Source organism: Haliaeetus albicilla, chromosome 2 (genome assembly GCF_947461875.1).
Source record: "Haliaeetus albicilla chromosome 2, bHalAlb1.1, whole genome shotgun sequence".
Classification (NCBI taxonomy): domain Eukaryota; kingdom Metazoa; phylum Chordata; class Aves; order Accipitriformes; family Accipitridae; genus Haliaeetus; species Haliaeetus albicilla.
The window spans coordinates 17,061,375-17,082,968 of record NC_091484.1 but is presented as its reverse complement, the minus strand read 5'-3'; the positions used below and the strand labels follow the sequence as shown (position 1 = coordinate 17,082,968).

Here is a 21,594-nt window from a genome sequence, read left to right as displayed (position 1 = left end):
ACATGTGGGTTTGTAAGGCCAGATTGACTTAAATGCCCAAGGCTTTTAAATGTGAGACACAAGTTGTCAGGAGCCTAAATTGGAGATGGTACTTAGTAACCTAACTTCCACTGCTTTATAGAGCTGTTGGAAATTATCTTTGAGGCTTCAGACCTAGCTTTTGTGACAATACATTCTTAGGAGGCTTCAAGGGGAAGACTTCTGGGGTCGTTTTCCCCAAAACTTCTTGGCTTTGGGGTTGAGCTGATGTTATCATAACAGCTGCCTGGTTTGTTTACTGAGAGGATATGGTGATCTGAGTGGCCCTTACGATTCTCCGGTGGCACCCATGCTTAGAATAAGCAGCCCCACCATGGGCTCCTGTATCTCCACCATGGGAGGCTGTGGCAGGGCACAACCTCCCCTTTCTCCCCACTGTGATGTTCCTCACTGCAAACTGCAATGCATATGGGGCTGCCAGCCTTCTGCCCAACATCAGCTGCAGGCGCTTGCCAGCACCACCAGGAGCAACTCTACCCGAATCCCTCCTGTGAAGGGATTGCATGTAAGGACGCTGTGAATAGAACTATAGCCTGTTCCACCTCCTGATGCCAAGTGGAGGCCTGCTTTGGAAAACATGAGTCTGACTATCACACAGGGCTCCACCCAGCTTGCACAAGCTGGTGTCCCGCTGCCTGGGGCGCTTGCTCCTGCGCTGACGCCGGAGCCCTGCCACGAGGCTGTCAGGAGATGCAGGTCTGCCTGGCAGCCAGCTGCATCCAGCCCAGAGCACTGGATGCCACGGGTGACTCTCTGCCACATCCTGCCATGCATGGCCATGCTACTGCCTGCTGAGCCCCATCCCTCTCACAGCGAGCACGGCAGACTGGCAGTGCTGGTTTTGGGCAAGCAACAGCCCCAAATTCTGCCAGAGCCTGTAAGCACTGGTAGAGAAAAGCAAGACTGTGTGGACCTTCTGTGCACACTAGGCTCAAGCAGTGCCTCTGAGCATGTGGGGGTCCTGGGGACAAAGGAACATTGGTCTCTCTTGACTCCATTGTATTGACTTCCCAAGCCAAGTTTAGATTGTCTCCAGAGCCAAGCCTGCCTCAGACCTAAGCTTGAGATGAGCTGGAATATTATGAGGCAAATGTGGATGAGAGGGACTTGCTGGAGGCCTTACACAAGGTTTGGGCTATAGTTTTTCCTTTGTGCTTCATCGTTAGAGGATGGGTGGCCCATCAAAGTCATTTGGCTAAATTGCCTTTGGTCTTTGGCTGAAGGTCAATGTGGAAAGACATGGTGAAGTCCTGCTTTTTTTGTGTGGGTCTCAGCAGTACCTAATGCTGATAGCCCAGCAGCAACATTAATTTGGGAAGTTGAAGATGCTTCTCACTGCTTTCAGAACTCTTCCAGGGCTGACTCTGCTGTCCATGCCAGATGGGTGCATTTCAGGAGGGGAGAAGAGTTTGCTAGAGCCTCATAAGGCTTCTGGGAAGATAACACTGATGAGGGCTACAGAAGAGGTGCCCTTTGGAGTCAGGCTCTGAAGCCAGGGCCAGGGTGAGAGGGTGGAGATGTGGTTTTGGCCTGGACAGTTGGAATGATTTTTAGCTTTTAATGACAGCTGCCTTGTGTCCCACATGGATGCCTGGGATCACACGAGCCTCCTGGAAGGTTCTTCCCAAACCCTGCTGTGGTACACCGGGCCTAGGGTCTTCTGCAAGATGTTGAGGAACAATGACAGTGTGTAAGGCATCATCACAGAGATGGTCTTTGGGGACAAATCACATATAACTAAGAACTCTTGTCCATCTGCAAATGGGGTAAATCCCCAAGGGAGCAGGAAGCATTGCTGCCTTCCTCTGCCATGGCTCTGGTGCAGAGGGTCTCTCCATGGTGTGTGCAGGCAGGGCGGGCCTGAGAGGAGCCAGCTTGCCAAGGAAAAGACTGGGCAGGAGAGCATGGGGAAGCCAATGGGGCCCTGCTCTGCCCATGGCAGCTGCCTCCACTCAGCACGTAGGCCACGAGTATGAGCCTGGAAAGAGGCAGTTTATTAATGAAAACAGAGCAGAAGAGCTACTGGGCAGTGGGCAATCTGGGGCCAGCATGCCGGTCTGAAGCGGAGATGTGAGCCTGTCCCCACATCCAAGGACAGTGATACTTGGAGCTCATTTACTCTTTTCTGAAGCTATTCCAGGTCAGACCTGTGAACGTGATTTAGCCTGTTCCTATTTAAAGCTTGAACTACTGCACACAGACAAGTCAACCTCACTGCTGTCCTCTGCATTTAACTCTGTTTGAAGAGGAGCAGCTGAGAAGAAGTGGCAGAGGAAAGCTCACCCTACATGGTCTGCTCCATAGGGTGATTTGGACTATGGAGAATTGCATTCATGGCCATGCTCTAACACAGGCAGAGGAGGTGTTTGAAAACAGGATTCCTGCCTCCTCACAGGGTGCATGATGAGCAGCAGAACAAACTCTGTCATGCATTTTGTGTGCAAGGTGTAGTGCAGGGCATGAACATTGAGTAGCAGGGTAAAGTAGGCCATTGGAGCATGACTCCAAAACTCACTACTTTTTGGGTCATCTTTATTTGGGCATCCTCTACTAGGTGCAGAAACTCAAAATCAGAGTTATGCACACAACTTACAACTACCAAACAGTTACCTTATTTACTGCTAAGATATGGTAAAGACTGGAACTAAAGTACTTCGTCAGTAGTTCCCTATTTTGTCAGCTTTTTAAATGAAGCTGGCCTGTCAGTAAATCCTTCACTACTTAACCTTTTTCAGTCCCCCAGTGTGTTGCCATCTTCCATGAGTTCTCAGTGTTAACTGATCTTTCAAGGTCTAAGTCACTGGATTGCTCTGTAAGCATCCTTGGGTGAAGTGCGTCAGGCCTGACAAATCATCCAGCTCAGCAAGTGCTCTCCTGCCTGTTCCTTCCTTCTCCAAGATGTCCCCCTGATTCCTGTCATGAATGGTGATGGCCAACAGATGGATCCCAGCAGTCCCTTCCTGATCCAAATAGTGGCCGCCTTGATGTTGACTGCTGGCAGCCTCACTCTGTGAGGAACAGTGAACAGTTTCTCTAGTCACATCTTAATCTATTTATGGCTGGTCTGTTGTTCTGGTTGCAGGTTATACTGTACTTTGAATTTTTTAGTTCTGGGTCAACTTGCTTGTAGTAAGTATTTGTCATGTCCTACCTTCCCATTTCTGTATTTTCCTTCCAGGTTTTGGAGAATTCATTTAGCCAAGATGGTCTGCTGCCTCCCATCCCATCTCTACAATGGGATGGGTTGCCATGGCCTTCTTCAATCTCATTCCTTAAAGAACTGGAAGTTCTCTTAAAAATTCTTTTCCTTTTTAAAACCCCTCCCTTGGAGACCTTATTGTGCAAGTCTTCAGTTTATTGAGGTCGTTTGTTTTTTTTTTTTTTTTTTTAATAATGTTAGTTTTATTCCTTCTTCCTACTGTTAGGTTTCAGAACTGTCACTTGCATCCTGGGCTGTGTTAGCAGGAGTGCTGCCAGCAGGGAAAGGGAAGGGATCCTTCCCACACACGTTATTCTATGATTTTGTCTAGTCGCCCCTAGGATGTAATCCTGGAACAAGGACATGTACATACTCGATCAAGATACCTTCTCCCTTACCTGGCAGTGTGTCCTTCCTGAAAAAAATGATACTTATTTATATAAATATGTTAGTCATCTTTGGAGTACTCAAACCAATTGAATAATGATTTTTGTCTGTCTCAGCTATTCCGTTTATGTGCTGTATTTCTGTCATATTTGCTTACGGCAATACATACTTGTTGTATCAATGATATTCAGAGTTTGTGCGTGTGCATTACCCTTTCAGCTATTTCTTTCTGTGAATGATAGATGAGACAGGAGGTAGCTGGATGGGGAATGTCTTCATAGTTATTCAAAGGGATTTTATCTGCCATGGTGGGATAAGAAGTGTTAAACACAAAGATCCAGAAGCAATCTCCACTCTTGTGGTGAGACGCTCAGTAACTCAGGAGGTTTGAATACTGAATTCATAGTTTAAAGCACAATTCACTTGGCCACGAGATTTCAACAGTCTCTTGTTTTTTTCCCCCCCTCCACCTCTTTTCTCCCGGCTAGGTGATAGCAATTGTGATGGATCTGTTTACAGACATGGAAATACTGTGTGACCTGCTGGAGGCCTCAAGCAGACGGCACGTCCCTGTTTACCTGATCCTGGATGAAGAGTACTTGAAGCATTTTGTGGAAATGTGTAATAAAATGGCTCTTACTCAGGACAACTTCCCAGTAAGTTTTCAGTCACACACTGTGTATGATAAAACAGGTCTTGGAATTGATAAAAACCATGTACCCTTTGTTCTGTTCCCTGTGCCTTGTCCCTAGGCCCTATCCCTTCTCTCACTGTCCCAGGCTAAGACACCATGGCTAGTTGGTCTAGGAAATTGAGATCTGTCTGGAAGCACAGGGGAAGGAGTGGAGGAGCCTCCTAGTCCCATATCCTGATGTTTTGTGGTCCTCATTTACACACAAGAAGTGTGAAGTCAAGGCCAATAAGATGCAGTGCATTACTGAATGCTTTGCTGGGCTGGTGCAGATAGGCAGACAGAGATAGACCAGAAAACTTATGTTCATGTGGACCCGTATCATCTCCTTTCCTTGTCCCTGTTCAGCCCCTGCTCTTGGACATAGAATTGCGAGACTTAAATTGCTCCTAATTCAGATCCCTGAGCTCAGTTTAGATTCTGGCCAGAGCTGCTGTAGTGCAATAGCTGGGTGGGGAAGGGAAGCGGTGAGTCTCTTCAGGTGTCCTGATAGAAAACCTACCATTTCCTCCTAACCCTGCTGCACTGCCTCAATGTAAACCCACATGTTAAAAATCTCATGTTAAGATCTGCTTTTAGGCTTTGCGATTCAGTTCCGGGTTCATGAAGGATTTGTGAAAAGCCTGATTCCCCACTCAGTGGTGTGCCCATCAGCAATGGTGTGTGGCTCCCAGAGCAGGCAAACAATAAAAATTAATGTGTCAGTGCGACAAGCTCTCTTGGGAACTTGCAGACTCATAAATGCACCCTAGTATCTTTCTGCTCCCCTTATAGCCTTTCTGGCTACCACCTATCACTGGAAGTTGTTTTTTTTTGTTGTCATTTGTTAGTCCTGCAAGGCCAGCAGTCCTGGCTCTGCTCCTTCACTGGGTGCATAGAATTTCCAGGAGGACTGATTCTCTTCCAGCTACCAGTTTCGTAGGTTTTCCCTTCATCTTGGTGGGGAATGCTTGGAAGTTATCCAGTTACTTCAAAACCATTCTTAACTAAAAAACAGGTTAGGGAAAATGCAAAAATAATGTTTTACAGCATTAAAAATAGATGCAGTTACAAATGTCTTAATTTCCCCTCAGTTTTAACCTGTCTACACAAAGATTAATTTAGAGAGGCTTACTTCTTCCCCCATGTTGGCGATGCTCTGTCCTTTCTTGCTTCTCACAAGCCAGACCCATTTCATCCCGCCTCTTGAGATGGAAACTGTTAGGGAAAACTTCATGCTGGAGCATGCTTGCTTTCATAAACAACTGCATCACTGAAGTCACCTGGTGGATCCAGATAAATTCCATCTCTCCAAAATTTATTTTATTTGCTTCTTATCCAAGAGCCTGGCCATTGTTTTTAATTAAAATTAGAATGAGTTTACACCCATGGAGATGTCTACGTCTCTTTGTTAGACCTGATGTCATGTCTTGTGCTTGAATGGCTAATTAACTCTTGCCTCCCCCGTTCAGTGACTCATGGACAGATCTTAGTGTGAAGTGCCTCTTAAGCTGATGCATCTCAAGCAGTACGTTAACATACATGCTTGATATTCACATCTAAAAGGAATGAGTGTACATATTTTATTCCTGGCTCTGAGTTGCAACAGGATGTGATGGCAAATCTCCATTTGGAATAATTGGTGACAATTTGGGGTTTAATGGGGAATTTGGAGCAACTGCCGCTCCAGCATCTTACTTCTAAGAACATTGTGTGAGCCCGCTGGTGTCAAATCCTGGTGCTGAACATCAGCAAATCCCGCATTGGTGCATCAAGCATTGGCAGCTGTCACAGCAGAAGACTTAACTGTTGGATTTTTTTTCAAATGGCCATCTGCTGAACCTAAAACTAGTCTAAATCGAGTGAGAGTGGTACCTGGCAGTCTGGCTTTCCTGCAAGACTGCAGGATTCTCATCTTATTTGGACGATTCAGGGCCTGGATTGCCAAGAGGAAGAAGAGGATCAAAAAAATGAGCCAGATATCAGAAACTCACTCAGCCTTGGAAAGGATAGGGGGAGTGAAGAAATACTGTGGCGACAAATCTGTGGGATATCTCTACTTGAAGTGTTTTTAACTTCCCCAGGGTGGGGAGGAGGAAGCTCCTCCCAGTGCGAACTAGTATTACTAAAACCTCAGCACTGGAAGAAAGAAAAATCCCTGTGATCCCTTTGTTGATTGGCAACAGGATTAGGTGAACACCTCCCCAAGCGTCCAGCATATCTTGCTCTATTTCAGCAACTTGTGGTGGCATTTCAGAGTATCACAGGTTAATGCATGTTGGCAGGGACCTTAGGAAGTCATCAAGTCTCACATCCTGCTCAAAGCAGCATCACCTGTGAGGTCAGACATAGTTGCTCAGGGCCTTACATGGTCTAGTCTTGAAAATCTCCAAGCATGGAGACTGCACAACCTCTCTGGGTAACTTGTTCCAATGCATAACTGTCCTTATGGGGAAAAAGTGCCTCCCTTCTCATAGGTGACAGATGAGGACATGTTCTGGGACACAAGAAGACAGCAAGTGAGTGCCAAGACTGTGAACCTTCAGCTCTGTCCCTGCTAAAAGTTTCCATGAACTCAAAAGAAGACTGGCCAAGTACTTGGAGAAGAGGTCTGGGGGGGTGTCCCACTAAGACAAACCACAAAAGGCTCAGGAAATCCCCTGAGCAGAAAACAGTCAGCAGCAGTATAAGGGGGTAGCATCATAAATGATTGCCTTCTTCCTGCTCTTCCCCAGCTGCCATTGCCCACTGCGAGAGGTAGACCATTGCATCAGATGGACCCCAATTTGGAGGAGATTTGCTGCTGTTCTGAAGCCCTGAAGGCAATGGTGGTCCTTGGGTGGGCGGGGAGACTTCCTCAGGATGATGAGAGTCAAGCCTTTCCCACCCTGCTGCGATGAGCTCCCCAGCCAATGTTTCCGGGAAGCCCACCTCCTGCCCGCAGGGACTCTGATGGCAGAGGAAAGCCCTCAGGAATGGAGTCACCTGCTGCAGGGTGACTACCTCCTGCTCCTCACCCGTGAGGCACAACTTCCATGCTGCGATCCCCACGTGAGGCCAGAGACTGGGTAAGCCAGTCCCTGGCTGCGTACAGGCGGGCTGAGGACCCCACACATGCTCAACCTGCCAGGGAGGAGGAGGGGGAGAAGGGGCGCAGCCATGCCCAGGAGCAGCTCCTGGAGGGGTGGCAGGGCTGTGGATCTGCACCCTGTGGAGAGCATCTGTAGGCAAATTGCAACTACTCGTGCTTGTCTTTGGTCTGCAGCACTGGCTGTTACAAACTGCTGTGCCTGGCCAGGCTGAAATCTGCTGCGTGGCAGAGGGGAGGCACCAGGAGCGCCCACTGGCCATGGGGTGGGCAGCACCCACCTCCACTGAGAGGCGAAATGGCCCAGGAGGCATGTGCAGCCTCTACTAACTGCCGTGGGTCTTCGTCTTTTGCAGGGCTGATGCTAGGCAGGTATGAGGTGCCCACAAAGGGATCTTCCAGGCCAAACACAGGTGGTGACAGTTTGTGACAGCTCCTGGTGTGCCAAAGCCACTGCAGGTGGCAGGGGAGCTGGCCTGGAGGGGCAGTAAGGGATGATCCAGCAGGCCAGTGTAGGTGCAGCCTTAGGGATGTTTACTTACATAAGAGATGTTTTGTTTGGCACTGGATCATATAGACCAGGCCGGTTAACTCTTTCCAGTGACTGTTCTCCTCCTCTCCCTTCCCCAGCTGAGGTACAAATAACTTTTATTATGGGCAAAAACCTCACGTTACGGAAAAGGCTCCTGATGGATACTGAGAGCCTTATTTCCCATTTTGTACTAGGCAGTCGGTTTTAGAGGCCAAAATTGTATCAGAGAAGCTCATTGCAGTCTTTAAAACAGTTGAAGGTCTGGTCTGTTTCACTTGAGTACAGCAGCTGAAAATTTTAATATCATTTTTAAATATACTGATAAAAGGCAATTCTTGAAATGTAGACATACCTTTCTGCAAATCTTTTTTATTGAGCAATATTTTGGTTTTAAGAAGTCTGTCACTGTATAAAATCAGAATAGCACATTCAATTGATTAGAAACTGGCTAGTTGTTACAGATCAAAATGTAGTTTAAATGCAGAGCCATCAGCTACTGTGGTTAGTTGAATGTTATCAATAATCTGGAAGAAATTGTATAGTCTTACATACTTCAGAAATGATCTGTAGGCTCACAGGATTCTCCAAATCTTTTTCAAACCAGCATTTGTGCCTAAGTGCCACTTGTTAATATTTGCTGGTATTTTTATCTTACAGAAGCAGACAGTGTGACAAAATATTTGTCATGTAGAAGCCAAGAAATACTTAATGCCTTGCTGCATTCTACTTCTGGGAGCAGAGCTCCTGCTTGAGGGAGTCCATCAATGATGCATAAGGGAAGATTTCAGTTTAGTTCAATATATGTCCTCTTACCAACTCTGCTTTCTTTGGTTTCAGAACATGCGCATAAGATGTCTGAGTGGAGACACATACTACAGCAAAGCAGGCAAGAAATTTGCAGGCCAGGTTCTGGAGAAGTTTATCCTGATTGATTGCGACCAAGTTCTTGCTGGTACATACAGGTAAGAAAAACTAGCAACTACTGTGACGAAGACTGGTGACACTGAGAAAATATTCATTACCAGTCAATACTGACTAATGTAGATCGTGGGTTTTTTTTTTTTCCTCCATGATAATGATACACTGTTTTTCCTCTTCATTTCCCCTTACAAATGTCAGGTTTCATTTTGGTGCTTTACCTTCTTCTGCTCCATTCTCTTGCTCTTACCTTGCTGATTAGCTTTCAGATAGCATTAACTGCTTGTCTGCCAACATTGACACTTCCTGAACACACCTGTCTGAGTATGGCTTCATTTCTTAAAAATGTAAAAAATGTTCTGCCAGGTCAGATGATGCTCCACCTAGCCTAGATTCTGTCTCCAGCTGATGCAGTTTAGGGAGAGCAGGCCAAACTGCTATTTGTGGTCCATCCCCCTCGTGCTCCCACAGCATGCGCAATCACTGCATGCATCCCTACTTATTCTCTTCAGTACCTGTCCTGTACCTATTGTCTGTGAATTTGCCCTAACTCATTGTCTGTTCTAAACCAATCTCCTACTAATTCCATGAAGAGCCCCTACTTCTAGTGCTGCAAGTTGGTAAATAGCTGTCCTACATTCAGCTAAGTCATTGCTTTCATGATTTTCCAAACCTCCATCTTACCCACCCTCCCTGCCCTTTTCTTATCTAAAGTAAGAGCCTTTTCAGTCTCTCCTCATATGGCAGCTGCTGCATCCCTCAGTCATTTTAATTATCTTTCTTTGCACCCTCTCTAACCTCATTATGTCCTTCTTGAGTTGCAGAGACCAGAATTGCATGCAGTCCCAAAGATATGGCTGCACCAAGGTGTTTCACATGGTCAAAATTATGCTCTCTGCTTTGTTATTATCACCCTTGCTGACAGCGGCCAACATTCATTGAATTTTTTAGCTGCCATTGCACACCTAACTGATGACTTCAATCGCTGACGATGATTTCAAGCTCCTCCCTGAGCTGTTCCAGGTTCAGCATCAAACAGGCCTGATACAGATCATTTTTCTGTATGGGTACACCACATTTTCCTATGCTGAAGTTCATCTGCCATGTAGTTGTCCACTTGCTCAGTTCTGTGAGGTCCTTCTGGATTTCCTCACCTTCAGTGAGGTATTCAACCACCTGAAGGAATTGAGGATCCTCTGCAAACCTGGGGATTTCACTGCATCTCTCCATGCCTGAGTTCACCAATAGGATGAAAACCAGTCCCAGGACCAGTCTCTGGGGCCTCACTGCTGACTCTTACCCATGCTGAAAAATGACCATTAAGCCCTACCCTTTGCATCCTATGCTTTCACCAGTTCTCAGTCCATAACAAGACTTCTCCTCCATGCCCATGGTGACTTAGCCAGCCAGCCAGCAACTAAGCACCACTCAGCCGCTCACTCACTCCCCCCACACCCAGTGGGATAGGGGGAGAAAATCGGGAAAAGAAGCAAAACCCATGGGTTGAGATAAGAACGGTTTAATAGAACAGAAAAGAAGAAACTAATAATGATAATGATAACAGTAATAAAATAACAACAGCAATAATGAAAGGATTGGAATGTACAAATGATGCGCAGTGCAATTTCTCACCACCTGCTGACCGACACCCAGCTAGTCCCCAAGCGGTGATTCCCCGCCCCCACTCACGCAGTTTATATACGAGATGGGACGCCACGTGGTATGGAATACCCTGTTGGCCAGTTTGGGTCAAGTGCCCTGGCTGTGTCCTGTGCCAACTTCTTGTGCCCCTCCAGCTTTCTCTCTGGCTGGGCATGAGAAGCTGAAAAATCCTTGACATTAGTCTAAACACTACTGAGCAACAACTGAAAACATCAGTGTTATCAACATTGTTCACATACTGAACTCAAAACATAGCACTGTACCAGCTACTAGGAGACAGTTAACTCTATCCCACCTGAAACCAGGACAGTTTCTTAAAAGGCTTTGGTTTATGACCTTGTCAAAGGCTGTTTGGAAACCCCAAAACATGTAGTTGACTGGTCCCTTTATCCATGTGCTCACCGCCTCCCTCACCAAACTCCAGCAGGTCTGTGAGGCAGGGCTTGCCTTTACAGTAGTCCTGTTGACCTTTTTCCAAGAGGCTGTGCTTCTCCATGCCATCGGTAATCTTGTTCTTCACAGCACACTCTGCCATGTCCCAGGGTGGAGATCAGCTCCAGTGGTATGTGGGCCTCAATATTACGTCCAGAGCCCTCTCTGTAGATGGGATCATATTGGAAACCTCCTAGTCCTCAGCAAAGCAGTCTTTGCAGTGGCCCTGGTACACAGGAGTGAAACACGTCTCAGTGTCAGCAGCATTAGCAATGGATGCAAAAAATTCACTGAGGTTCTCTGCTATGGTCTTGCTATCACTGAATGCCCCTTTTGACCCATAGGTCTCTAATGGCCCCACCAACTTCTTTACTGCCAGTACAACATTTTTTAACAACCTACAAGTTGTAGTCGTCTTGGGTTTTTTGGACTGCTCCTTTTCAGCTCTTTTTGACTAATTGCTGCATTTTTACATAGTTACCTTTCTTGAAATTGAATATCCATGTGCCGCATTTATTGAGATTGCTCTCTCCCACTACAGAGTTAAAATTGTGTTGTGAGCATTATTACAAATGGGCTGTTCCACTTCTACCTCTGGAACTGAGTCTTATGCATCGTTCCAGACCACATCCTGAATAGCATCTTTTCTTGTGGGTCAAACAATTCAGACTAGTTAATTCTGGCACGTAATCATTTATTGCTTCCAAAATGTTTTTCTCCACAGCTCATCCCAGTGAAGCATTAACCTAGTATATATATGAGTGGCTGAAGTCTCCCATTATTACTACCTGTCCTAATTTTGCAGCCTCTGTAATCTCGGTTAACATTGTCTGATCGCTATCAGTGGTCTGATCAGAGGGTTGGGAGTACTGCTCTTGTACTATATTTTTATTACTAGACTCTGAGTTTTCCACCTACAGATCTTTCCCACAGTATTTTCACACTGTTGCACATCGTATTATCCTTCACAAACAGTTCAACTCCTCAGGACAGATATTTCTGTGATTCTGTTCTGCTATTTCTGTGAATTTGGTGCCCTGGCAATGCTTTATTCTCCTTCCACCAGGTGTCCTTGAACACTGGTTGTCTTCTCCCTTTCTCTCTCTTTTCCATCTCCCAGCAAGTGCATGCTGGACACTCAATCTACCAGTGTCCTCATCAGTGCTGTAGCTCCAAGCTGTACCTTCTCCCCTGCTTCTGACTTCATCACCTCCGAGTGTGGAAGTCTCACCTTATCAAACTCTGGCAGTGAAAAATGGAAGTACCTGGATGAAACTGATTATGTAGAGTATCTATTTAGCCAATATGGAGAGCAGTGTCTGGTGGTATTTTGACCATCCTAAGACATGTATCTAAGAACAATGGAGTGAATCGCTGCTTGGAAACATCTGTCCATCTCCATTGACTGCAGGGGGTGGGGATTAGATAACTGACACCACTCATTTTTGAATGGCTAAAGCTGAGCATGTGTCAGCTGGATTGAAGCCCACAGCTGGAGGAACATCTTACTTCCCTGTGGCCCTGAGTCAGGGTATTGCTTAAAAGGCAGATTCAGTTTTCTGGGTCAGTTCCTCCCTCTGCTGTTCTGGGGCAGGGATTTGGGTCTGTGACGTGCTCTCTTTCTATAGATCTCTGTATAGCTGAAACTTCTTGAGTTCTGGAAGATAATTATTCAGTGGAATAGGTTCTTATATCTGATTCTCTGCTGTCCCAGTAAGCACATGATATTCTGGACTAAAAGAAACAGTCTCTCTTTGTGGAATTTGTTCAACTGTGGTCAGAAACACTTCCACAGGAGAAAATCAGGAGTCTGCTACTAGATATACTGCAGCCTGGTACTATACCTAGTATAGTAGATATTTAGATTACTCTCCCTGCAGATGGGGAAGCTAGATTCAAAGGGTGAGAATAGTAACTGAGTAAAGCCAAAGATCCAGGGTGGATCCAGGGGTGTCTTGGGATGATATAGGAAAGAGGGCAAGAGTTCTTACCCAGTGGTAGGTTTTACAGTTCAACAATCTTGTGTGCAAGGACCAGAGGTTTCGGAACCTCTGGGGTTATATCTTGTATGTGCTTCTTTATGTTCAGTTTGACATAAGAGACTTTTCCCCACCATGGTTGATCTCCACAATACCCTTTGGCAATGGGTTATGCAGTTTAATTTGTTTTGTGTGAAAAAGTGATCCATTGTAATTACATTAGACCTACTGCTAGATAATTATATTTGATGCCCCCAAATTCCCATAACCTGGGCACAGTAAATCACTGTTTCCTATTTACTTTCTTGACTGCAGCCGTGATTTTGTCCTCCTCCATTATAATCCCTCATGTGAATCATCTCTTCTCCAGGTGAAGTATCCTCGGCTGTTCAGTCATTTCTCTTGCAGGAGAACTTCCAGACCTTTAATCATAATGTCTATCTTTCATGAGATGAATTGACAAGAACTGCATGAAGTGGTCAAGATATCCCCACCCACTACACTTTAGCGTTGTAGTATAATGGTGACTTCTGTCTTTTCCTCTGTCCCCGTTCTGGCAGTTCATAGTCTGCTGTTTGCCTTTTTGACTAATGCTAAACATTGAAGTGATCATTTTTTTGAACTGTCCATGGGGACCCTGACCTCATTCCCAAGTATCTGAGAACTCATCAATGTACAGAGACCATCAGGGTGTTTGCAGCAGTTTGAATTTATTGACATTGAATTTTGTCTATCTTTTTGTCACTTATTCATCCCATACCATAAGATCCCCTTGCAGTTTCTCATTATCCAGTTTTCTTTTGACCATCCATGATGATTTTGTCATGACCTCTGACGTGGACTGTTTCTACTTTTTTTCAGGACTTTTCTGACTATGTTGGACAGCACTGGTCCCAGCATGAAACTTGTGGGATTACAGTAGATAAATTAAAACTATTGCTAGCATTTATATCCCATCTTTAATCAACTGTTACTCCTTGGGAATACCTTCTTTTGTACTCCATGATCACTTAATTTTTCTAAGAGTCCTTGCTGAATGACCATGTCAAAACCTCTTTGAAAATTCAAGTATCCAACAACAAGCAGATCATATGCATCTGTGTGCTTTCTGCCTCCTTCAAAGAACTACAAGAGGTTTTTGAGGCATGGCTTTCTTCCACAAAAATATGCTGAGTCTTCAGTGTTATGATTATAGTTATTTATGCATCTAATCATTTTACTCTCTGTTTGCTTCTACCAGTTTGTTCAGTATGGAAATAAGACTGGCTGGTTTGGAGTTTTCCGGGAGCTCTTTAAAAGGTTCACATTTACTACTTTCCATTCCTCTGCTACTATGTTCAATTTTAAATGATAGGTTATTCACTGGTTAATAATTGGAAAATTGCTGACTTCCAGTTTTTGAAGGCTGTTTACTTTAATATTTCCTTTAATGTGCCTTTTAACTATGGTGACTTTTTGGATGTTTTAAAATGTCTTTATTTTGATAGGTACATTTTCTCTGAGACCCTAATATAGCATCTTTAAACAATCTTCATGCTGCCTCAAGCATTTAACCTTTTTGGTTACCCTTTTAAATTTCTTTTTATATAGCATTCCTCACTTTCTCTTTTTAAGTTAAGTGTTACTGTTGTGGATTATTTCAGTCCTGAAAGAATATTTGATATAGGTATGTCATGGTTATTTTTTTGCCGAGTGCCCTTTTCAAAGAAACTTTCTAAACTGGTAATGTAATTTCTCCTTTTGTTGGTTTTCTGGTTAGTTTTTCCAAAAAGCAGCCATTTATAGTGTCTAAAATGCAGTTTCTGCAACTCTCCTAGTAATGGCCCCCATTCAGCATGGCTATAACTGAATCTCCCTTTATTCCTCTGCTTTCTGCCTTCTTAGCCTCTCAGCACTTCCTTAGCATGGCATATTTACCATCAGCTCTCTCCTCAGAAAGTTCACAGTGTAGCCCTAACACTGTGTTTTTCCTATTTAGGGGTGGAATTTTAATCCAACAGGAATATATTCATTTGTTGATGTATCATTTTCCTTATTTGACTTTTTTTTTTAATGTATTGTGCCACTGACCCAGCAACATATCCTCTATTTGTACTTTCTGTATAATTTCTACCCTTGCAGTTATACTGTTCCCTGATTTTCTTCTACCCAGTAAGTTTCTGAAATGCCTCCTGTGTCAGAGTCATCATTTCAGCTCAGGTATTTCACAACATCTATCTGTTTCTTTAGCTCATAAAATTTATGTATGCATGTAAACATTTGTATCTGATCTGGTTGTTCACCACTGTGCGCTTCTGTAAACACAGTTTTATTTGTTCAGATGTTCTTCATGGATTCTGATTTCCACCCTGTCCTTATATCAGAATACAGTTTTCTTGCTTTTATTCCTAAGGTAAAGTGGGCAATCTCAAACTGTATGGCCTTCAACACATCACAGCTTTGCTCCATATTCTAATTTAAAACCTCCCTATATCTTCTGCATTATATTGTGCAGCAGCCAGGTTTCATTTAGGTTAAGATGAATCCAGCTTTCTTTATAGAGTCACTATGTTCCTGCAGTTTTCCATTTCCTTATGATTCTACCATCCTTTCCCTAACATAATTTCCATAACCATGTCCTGAAATGCTCTTTGACTTCTCTGTCCCATTCTAAGCATGGAAGAGGGAGCATTTTATAAGGCTACCAATAAAATCCTGATCTTTTTTAGCTTCCTACTTAGGTGCTTTTATTTTATGCCCAAGACTCATCCTATCTCTTTTTATGTTAATGGGACCTATACAGACATTGACCAGTGGCTTCTCTGTAGTGCTTCATAACTTAGACCCAAACGTCTCTATTATCCTTCATCGCAGTGAGCAACTCGCTCTTCGTTCTTTGCTGTCATCCTGCCTGAGCATTGAATCATGGAGAACTACATCTGTGTGTTGTTTGTCTCCTATGGACACCAACACAATATAGTACCTTCCATATAGCTTGGTTTGTACAGCCTGGGGACAGTTACCATGCTGACCATCAGTTGTCTCTTTTCCAGACTCATCATCTCCTGTTCCTCAGAGTATTCAAGTCAAGTGAAAGGATTACACATGACTTGTAGGCCACAGTGTAGTTCGTACACCCCCAGGATGTTTGCTTTTTTTTTCCAACACTGTGACACTACAAATGCATGTTTTCCTCTACCCCCCAGAGCTGCTGCCTACTCATTCTCCAGCCTGTATTGGTGCACTGGATCGTGACTGCCTGGAATATATTTTCTTTGATTATTTTCCTGTTGAACTGCATCCATTTTTTTCAGAACCTTTTTCAAACTCATATCCGTGCAGTTCCTCTCCACCAGATGTGATTTGTGAATTTAATGAGTGTACTATTATGTAGGCTGCTCATGAAGATATTGGATAGCACCAGAGCCAAGATGCTAGATCCCTCTAGAACTTCAATACATCCTTCTACGTTGACAGTGAATCCCGATGTCTAGTCTCTCTGCATCCTCTCTTACAGAGGGGTATTCTCCTACTCTATCCTTGACTATTCAGGTATTCAGTAAGCGTCTTTTAATTCTTCAGCTCTAAGAAGAGACTCTTTTCTCCTCAAATGCATGCTCAAATCATGCCTGAAATCCATTTTTAGTCTCTAGTTACATCTCTAGCCATCAGATTCTCTCTTCTGTGAGATCTATATGCAGTATTACATGCATGCAGCAACAGTACTGTACATATTGACATTTTCCTGTTGAACCCAGTATGTTGATACTGTTGTTCTCTACACTGACATTTTCCTTGATAGTTTTGTAAAAGCCCTTCTTATTTTCCAAAATACTCTTGGCAACCTGAACTCATTTTGATAATATTGCTGCCTACTGGTATGAATCAGACATATTTTTGGGGAGTTTTCTAAATATGGGAACAAAGCTCACTGCTCTTATCTTAAACAACTGTAGGCAAATGGATTTAGACCCCTCAACTCTTATGTGTTTATTGATTAAATATTTCCCTGTGTTTTCCATTGTTAACATTATATTTCCTCTAAATGAAGACAAGGAGAAAACAGGGGTCATAGAGATACCTAGGAAAAGCAATAACCTAAAATTCTAAATATAATTATATATCTAGTTATTTAGAATTATTCTGGGCACCAGAAGAAATAGTATGTTTCTTTGAGCACTTATTTAACATAACTGAGTGAAGGATATGAAGACATTTACTGATGCAGTAGATGAGAGGAGCCTAAGGGCAAATGGGGCTAGAGCTGAACAGGATCTTGAGCAGGAAATCTAGAGTAAACATTTGTCAGTTTAGGACTATAGAAAAGAGGTGGTATTGTCAGCCTGAAAGGGAGTTACGTGTCTGAGTTGCCTTAGAGGAGATTAAATTTCTCAGCTCAAAATAGAATATGGTCAAAGTATCGGTATGTGTCCTGCCACTGGCACAGAGAGGACAGCTCATTGTTTGCTATATTGTAGTGAAAGAAACTCAAGATTTGGGGTTGAAGCCGACATGACAACTGAAACTGAAAAAATTAGAGGAGGAAGTTGAGAGGATTACAAAAGCTCTGCACCTGGCTTCAGTACAGAGGAAGAAGAAACTAAGTGTTTGGCAATGGACAGGTAAAGCTACATGGTTTTGGAGCTGGAGGAGGCTTGGAATTTCTTTAAAAGAAAGGTGCTCATACTCTCAGGTATCCATGTCCCAAGCAAGAGGAAAGAGTCTTTAAGAGTGAGTTCCAGATCTAACTCGATGAGCAGTCACCTCAAGAAAGAAATTATAATTAAGCAGAAAGTGAGTGTATAAGGAATGGAAAGCATAGTATATCAGCAAGGAAACCCCAGGCTGGTATGTATAGCAATAAAGTGAGCATTGCCAGAAGATAAGTTATATATAACCTTGTGGAGCACACCAAAGCAAAGAGGAGGAAGTCCTCAGGTATATAAATAAAAAGTGAATCCAGAAGAAAGAGGCAAGGCATGCTGCTGTAAGGATGAATAACAAATAAGAAATAACTGAGATGGGATGCCCAAATTAACTGAATATATTGCATTGTTTTTAATCAAAATGAAGATGAAAAATGAGGAGTGGAAATGATTTCAAGTGCATTGGAAGCAAGCAATAAAGTCAGGTTATTGTCATCTTATCAAAGAAAACCTGACATGAAATTAAACGAGTATTATGTAGTATCTACATTTAGCAATGAGCAAAAATGATACACAGAAGTTTGTATTGGTATACAGAAGGAAAAGAATGCCTTCGACAGCCAAAGTGACAGAAAAGCAATAACAATGAGTAAGAGAAACTACTGAAATAAGCAAAAAACCTTCTGTTGCAAATTGGTATCTCATCAGTTGGAAATAGCTGAAGCAGAGAAGCTGAGTGTGAAGAACTGCGAGTCACCTGTACAATACAGCTGTAGAAAGGCCGCTGCAACCCTAGACCGTATTGCAGAAGGACACGCAGAAGAACAAATCCTGTTGTCAAAAATGCTGCTGAGAACGAGACTTCGGCTGAAATACCGCAGGGTGCTCTTGCCACCCGTGCTCGACCCAAGCCACAGCCCCAGGGCAGGGGATGCGGCGGCAGGAGAGGGTGGAGGGGGGGGTGGGGGTGGGTGGGGGGGGGTCTCCCACCTCCTGGGAGGTGATGTTGCAACTCCACCTCCTGGCCAAAGGCTGAGCTGCACGGGTTCCTGGGGGGTTCCTGCTGCAGGAGCGTCTGAAAGCAAGGCAGGGAAGGGATCCTATCCTACAGCAATCCTTTCCCAGACTCCTGTAATTTGTGCCCCAGGGTGATTCAGAACTGGATACGGGATCTCTGTGTGCAGCACTTTGTTATGGAAAAAATAACGGCAGGAAAATCCTACCACTTTTAGAAACCTACATGAACTTTTAGCATCTGCAGTGGCCTGCGGTAAGGAGCTCCACAGCTTGCCTGTGTGTTGTGTTGTGCTTCTTGCCTGTATTGCATTTGTATCCTGTTAACTTCGTTCAATACCTCATTTTTATACCAGAAGAGACCAAGAATGATCATTCCCTGGCTATTTCCTCCATGCCATTCATGGAGGAAAAGACCTTTATCAGCTGTAGTGATGGGAATAGCCATGGCTGGCAAGGCCACGTCATCCTATCATGGAAACCTGTTCTATGGCAAGGAAGAGGGCTGTGCTACTGGGGGACTTGGATGATTCCTTCCAGGTCCTGTTGTGACACAGTGGGCAGGCCCTCATTGGATCGGCGTGGGAAACTGGGACACAGCAATTCTTGGACTGGGGAAAGAGCTGTAAAAGCCATCAGTGGCACAGACAGTTGTAAGGCCAGGGGAGCATGTTGCTGGATCTGACACTGCTGCCCTTACAGGGGAAAGGACAGTTCATGTGGATGAGAGGAGATGGCTGAGTGTATCTGTCTCGTGTGTTTCTGTAGGGAGGCAGTACTTGGGCAGAGGGTGCTGGGAGAAGACCAAAGGTGGAAGTGACTTTGTCCAGGGAGGGAAGGAAAACCTAAGCAAGACCTGTTGTTTATCTCCTGCTAAGGTGAGGCCAGAGGCCTTGATGGGTAGCTGTTGTGATGTTCCTGCTAGACCATTTGAGTCTGAGACATGAGACCTCCAAGCCAGAACGAGGAGGGCAAACATGACCACTTGCACAGCTCTGCTTCCAGGTCTGCTGGCAACAGTGGTGCCAGGCTGAGTGAACAGGGATGGCAGGCTGACCAGGGTCCTCTCGAGGCAGGCTCCACCTGGCTGACCAGGGTCCTCTCACAGTTCATGGGACAACGCTCGCAGTGCAAGGAATGCAAACCTGTCCCTCCAGAGGAGCGGGTACTCAGCCCTCTGAGCACTTTTGTGGTTTTTGAGGAGTTCAAGTGAACACAAGTGTGTGTGTGAGTGGAGTAGGTCCTGAGTTGGGATATGTCTAAGCACTGTGCAGTGCAGATGCAGCACTCTTGTGTAGAAGGATAATAGCTGTAAGCAACATGGACAGGAACACCAGCACTCCTGGGAGTCAGGCAGTGCCCCTGGGATAAATGCTTTTCACAATGTCAATACAGGCTACACAAAATCTCCCCTGTCTGGACTCTTGGATTTCTTCAAAGAACTCTCACAGCTTTGAGAGATAACTTTCCTTTGCAAAAGCTGCCTTTCCTTTCATATTTACCTATATGGCCATTAATTGTATTCTTTAGAAGAGTGTCTACTAATTTGTGCTGTGCAGTTATGAGACTTAATGGTCTGAAACATTAAAAAAATTCTATCACATTAGCAACCTGTCATGGTTTAACCCCAGCCAGCAACTAAGTACCACGCAGCTGCTCAGTCACTTCCCCCCCACCCAGTGGGATGGGGAAGAGAATCAGGAAAAAAAAAGTAAAACTCATGGGTTAAGATAAGAACAGTTTAATAGAACAGAAAGGAAGAAAATAATAATGATAATAATAATAAAATGACAATAATAGTAAAGGGATTGGAATATACAAAACAAGTGATGCACAATGCAATTGCTCACCACTTGCCGACTGATGCCCAGTTAGTTCCTGAGCAGTGATCCTCTCCAGGCCAACTCCCACCAGTGTATATACTGGGCATGACTTCACACGTTATGGGATACCCCATTGGCCACTTTGGGTCAGCTGTCCTGGCTGTGTCCCCTCCCAACTTCTTGTGCCCCTCCAGCCTTCTTGCTGGCTGGGCATAAGAAGCTGAAAAATCCTTGACTTACTATAAACACTACTTAGCAACAACTGAAAACATCAGCGTGTTATCAGCATTATTCTCATACTGAATCCAAAACATAACACTATACCAGCTACTAGAAGGAAAATTAACGCTATCCCAGCCAAAACCGGGACACAACCTTCCACTCTTCTGATAACCAAGGCACTTTCAAGTGAGAGTTAACATGTCCTGGTTAAGTAGTTGAGCTATTTCATCCCTGCATTCCTTTGGTGCTCTTGGGTTAATGTTACCTGGTCCTGCCAATTTATTATTTTCTGCTTTGTTGATATGTTTTCTAATCCCTTCTACAGAGATTTCAACATGAGACTGATCCTCCCTTACATTCTGTATAAAGGTGGGTTCAGGGCAGGGATCATCCCAAGCTCCTGTACAATAAATACTGATGCAGAGGAATTATCTGAGCATTCCTATTACACATGGACCATGTGCTAGCCCCACAGAGAGCTGAATATTATTTCTTATTCCTTTTGCAATGCGTGACCCAACTTTTTTGAAAGATGAGTTTTCTGGTCTTAATAGCTTCTCTGCTGTCATTTAGCCACCCCAGCTATTTTCTGTTGGTTTTTTTGTTTGTTTGTTGGTTTTTTTTTTTTTCTCATGTCTCTCTGTGAAGTTGTATGCACTTGCTTTGAGCCTCCAGTATGGTATTTCTGAATAATCTTCATGCCACCTGCAAAAGTTTTTCACTCTTTTACTACTTCTTCATTCTTATTTAATTTACCTGGTTTGATATTAAGCAGAAGAGTATTGATCTTTTCATTTTACGTTGCTCTTTGAGGGGGGTGTATGCTGAGTGTAAGTATACTACTTTCTTCAAAACAACATTATGAACCACAGCAACTGCATACTGCTCAGGAACAAGCCAAGAGCTGGTTTTCCTACTAAAAGTTCCCAAACGGCTGTCTTGTGAAGTAAACATTGATGAGGTCCCAAAACATAGTGCCAGTATCTTGTCCTGAAATGACGTTT

At 44.1% G+C, this 21,594-nt stretch overlaps 1 protein-coding gene across 1 annotated transcript in view; it reads left to right on the top strand.

Moving 5' to 3' along the window:
- The window catches only part of FAM83C (family with sequence similarity 83 member C), a 28,329-nt gene that overhangs the window by 3,779 nt on the left and 2,956 nt on the right, over positions 1-21,594 (top strand). The window contains exons 2-3 of the mRNA XM_069807775.1: positions 4,114-4,281; positions 8,753-8,877. Of these exons, the coding sequence (XP_069663876.1) occupies positions 4,114-4,281; positions 8,753-8,877 (293 nt within the window). The remainder of the gene's footprint in view (positions 1-4,113; positions 4,282-8,752; positions 8,878-21,594) is intronic.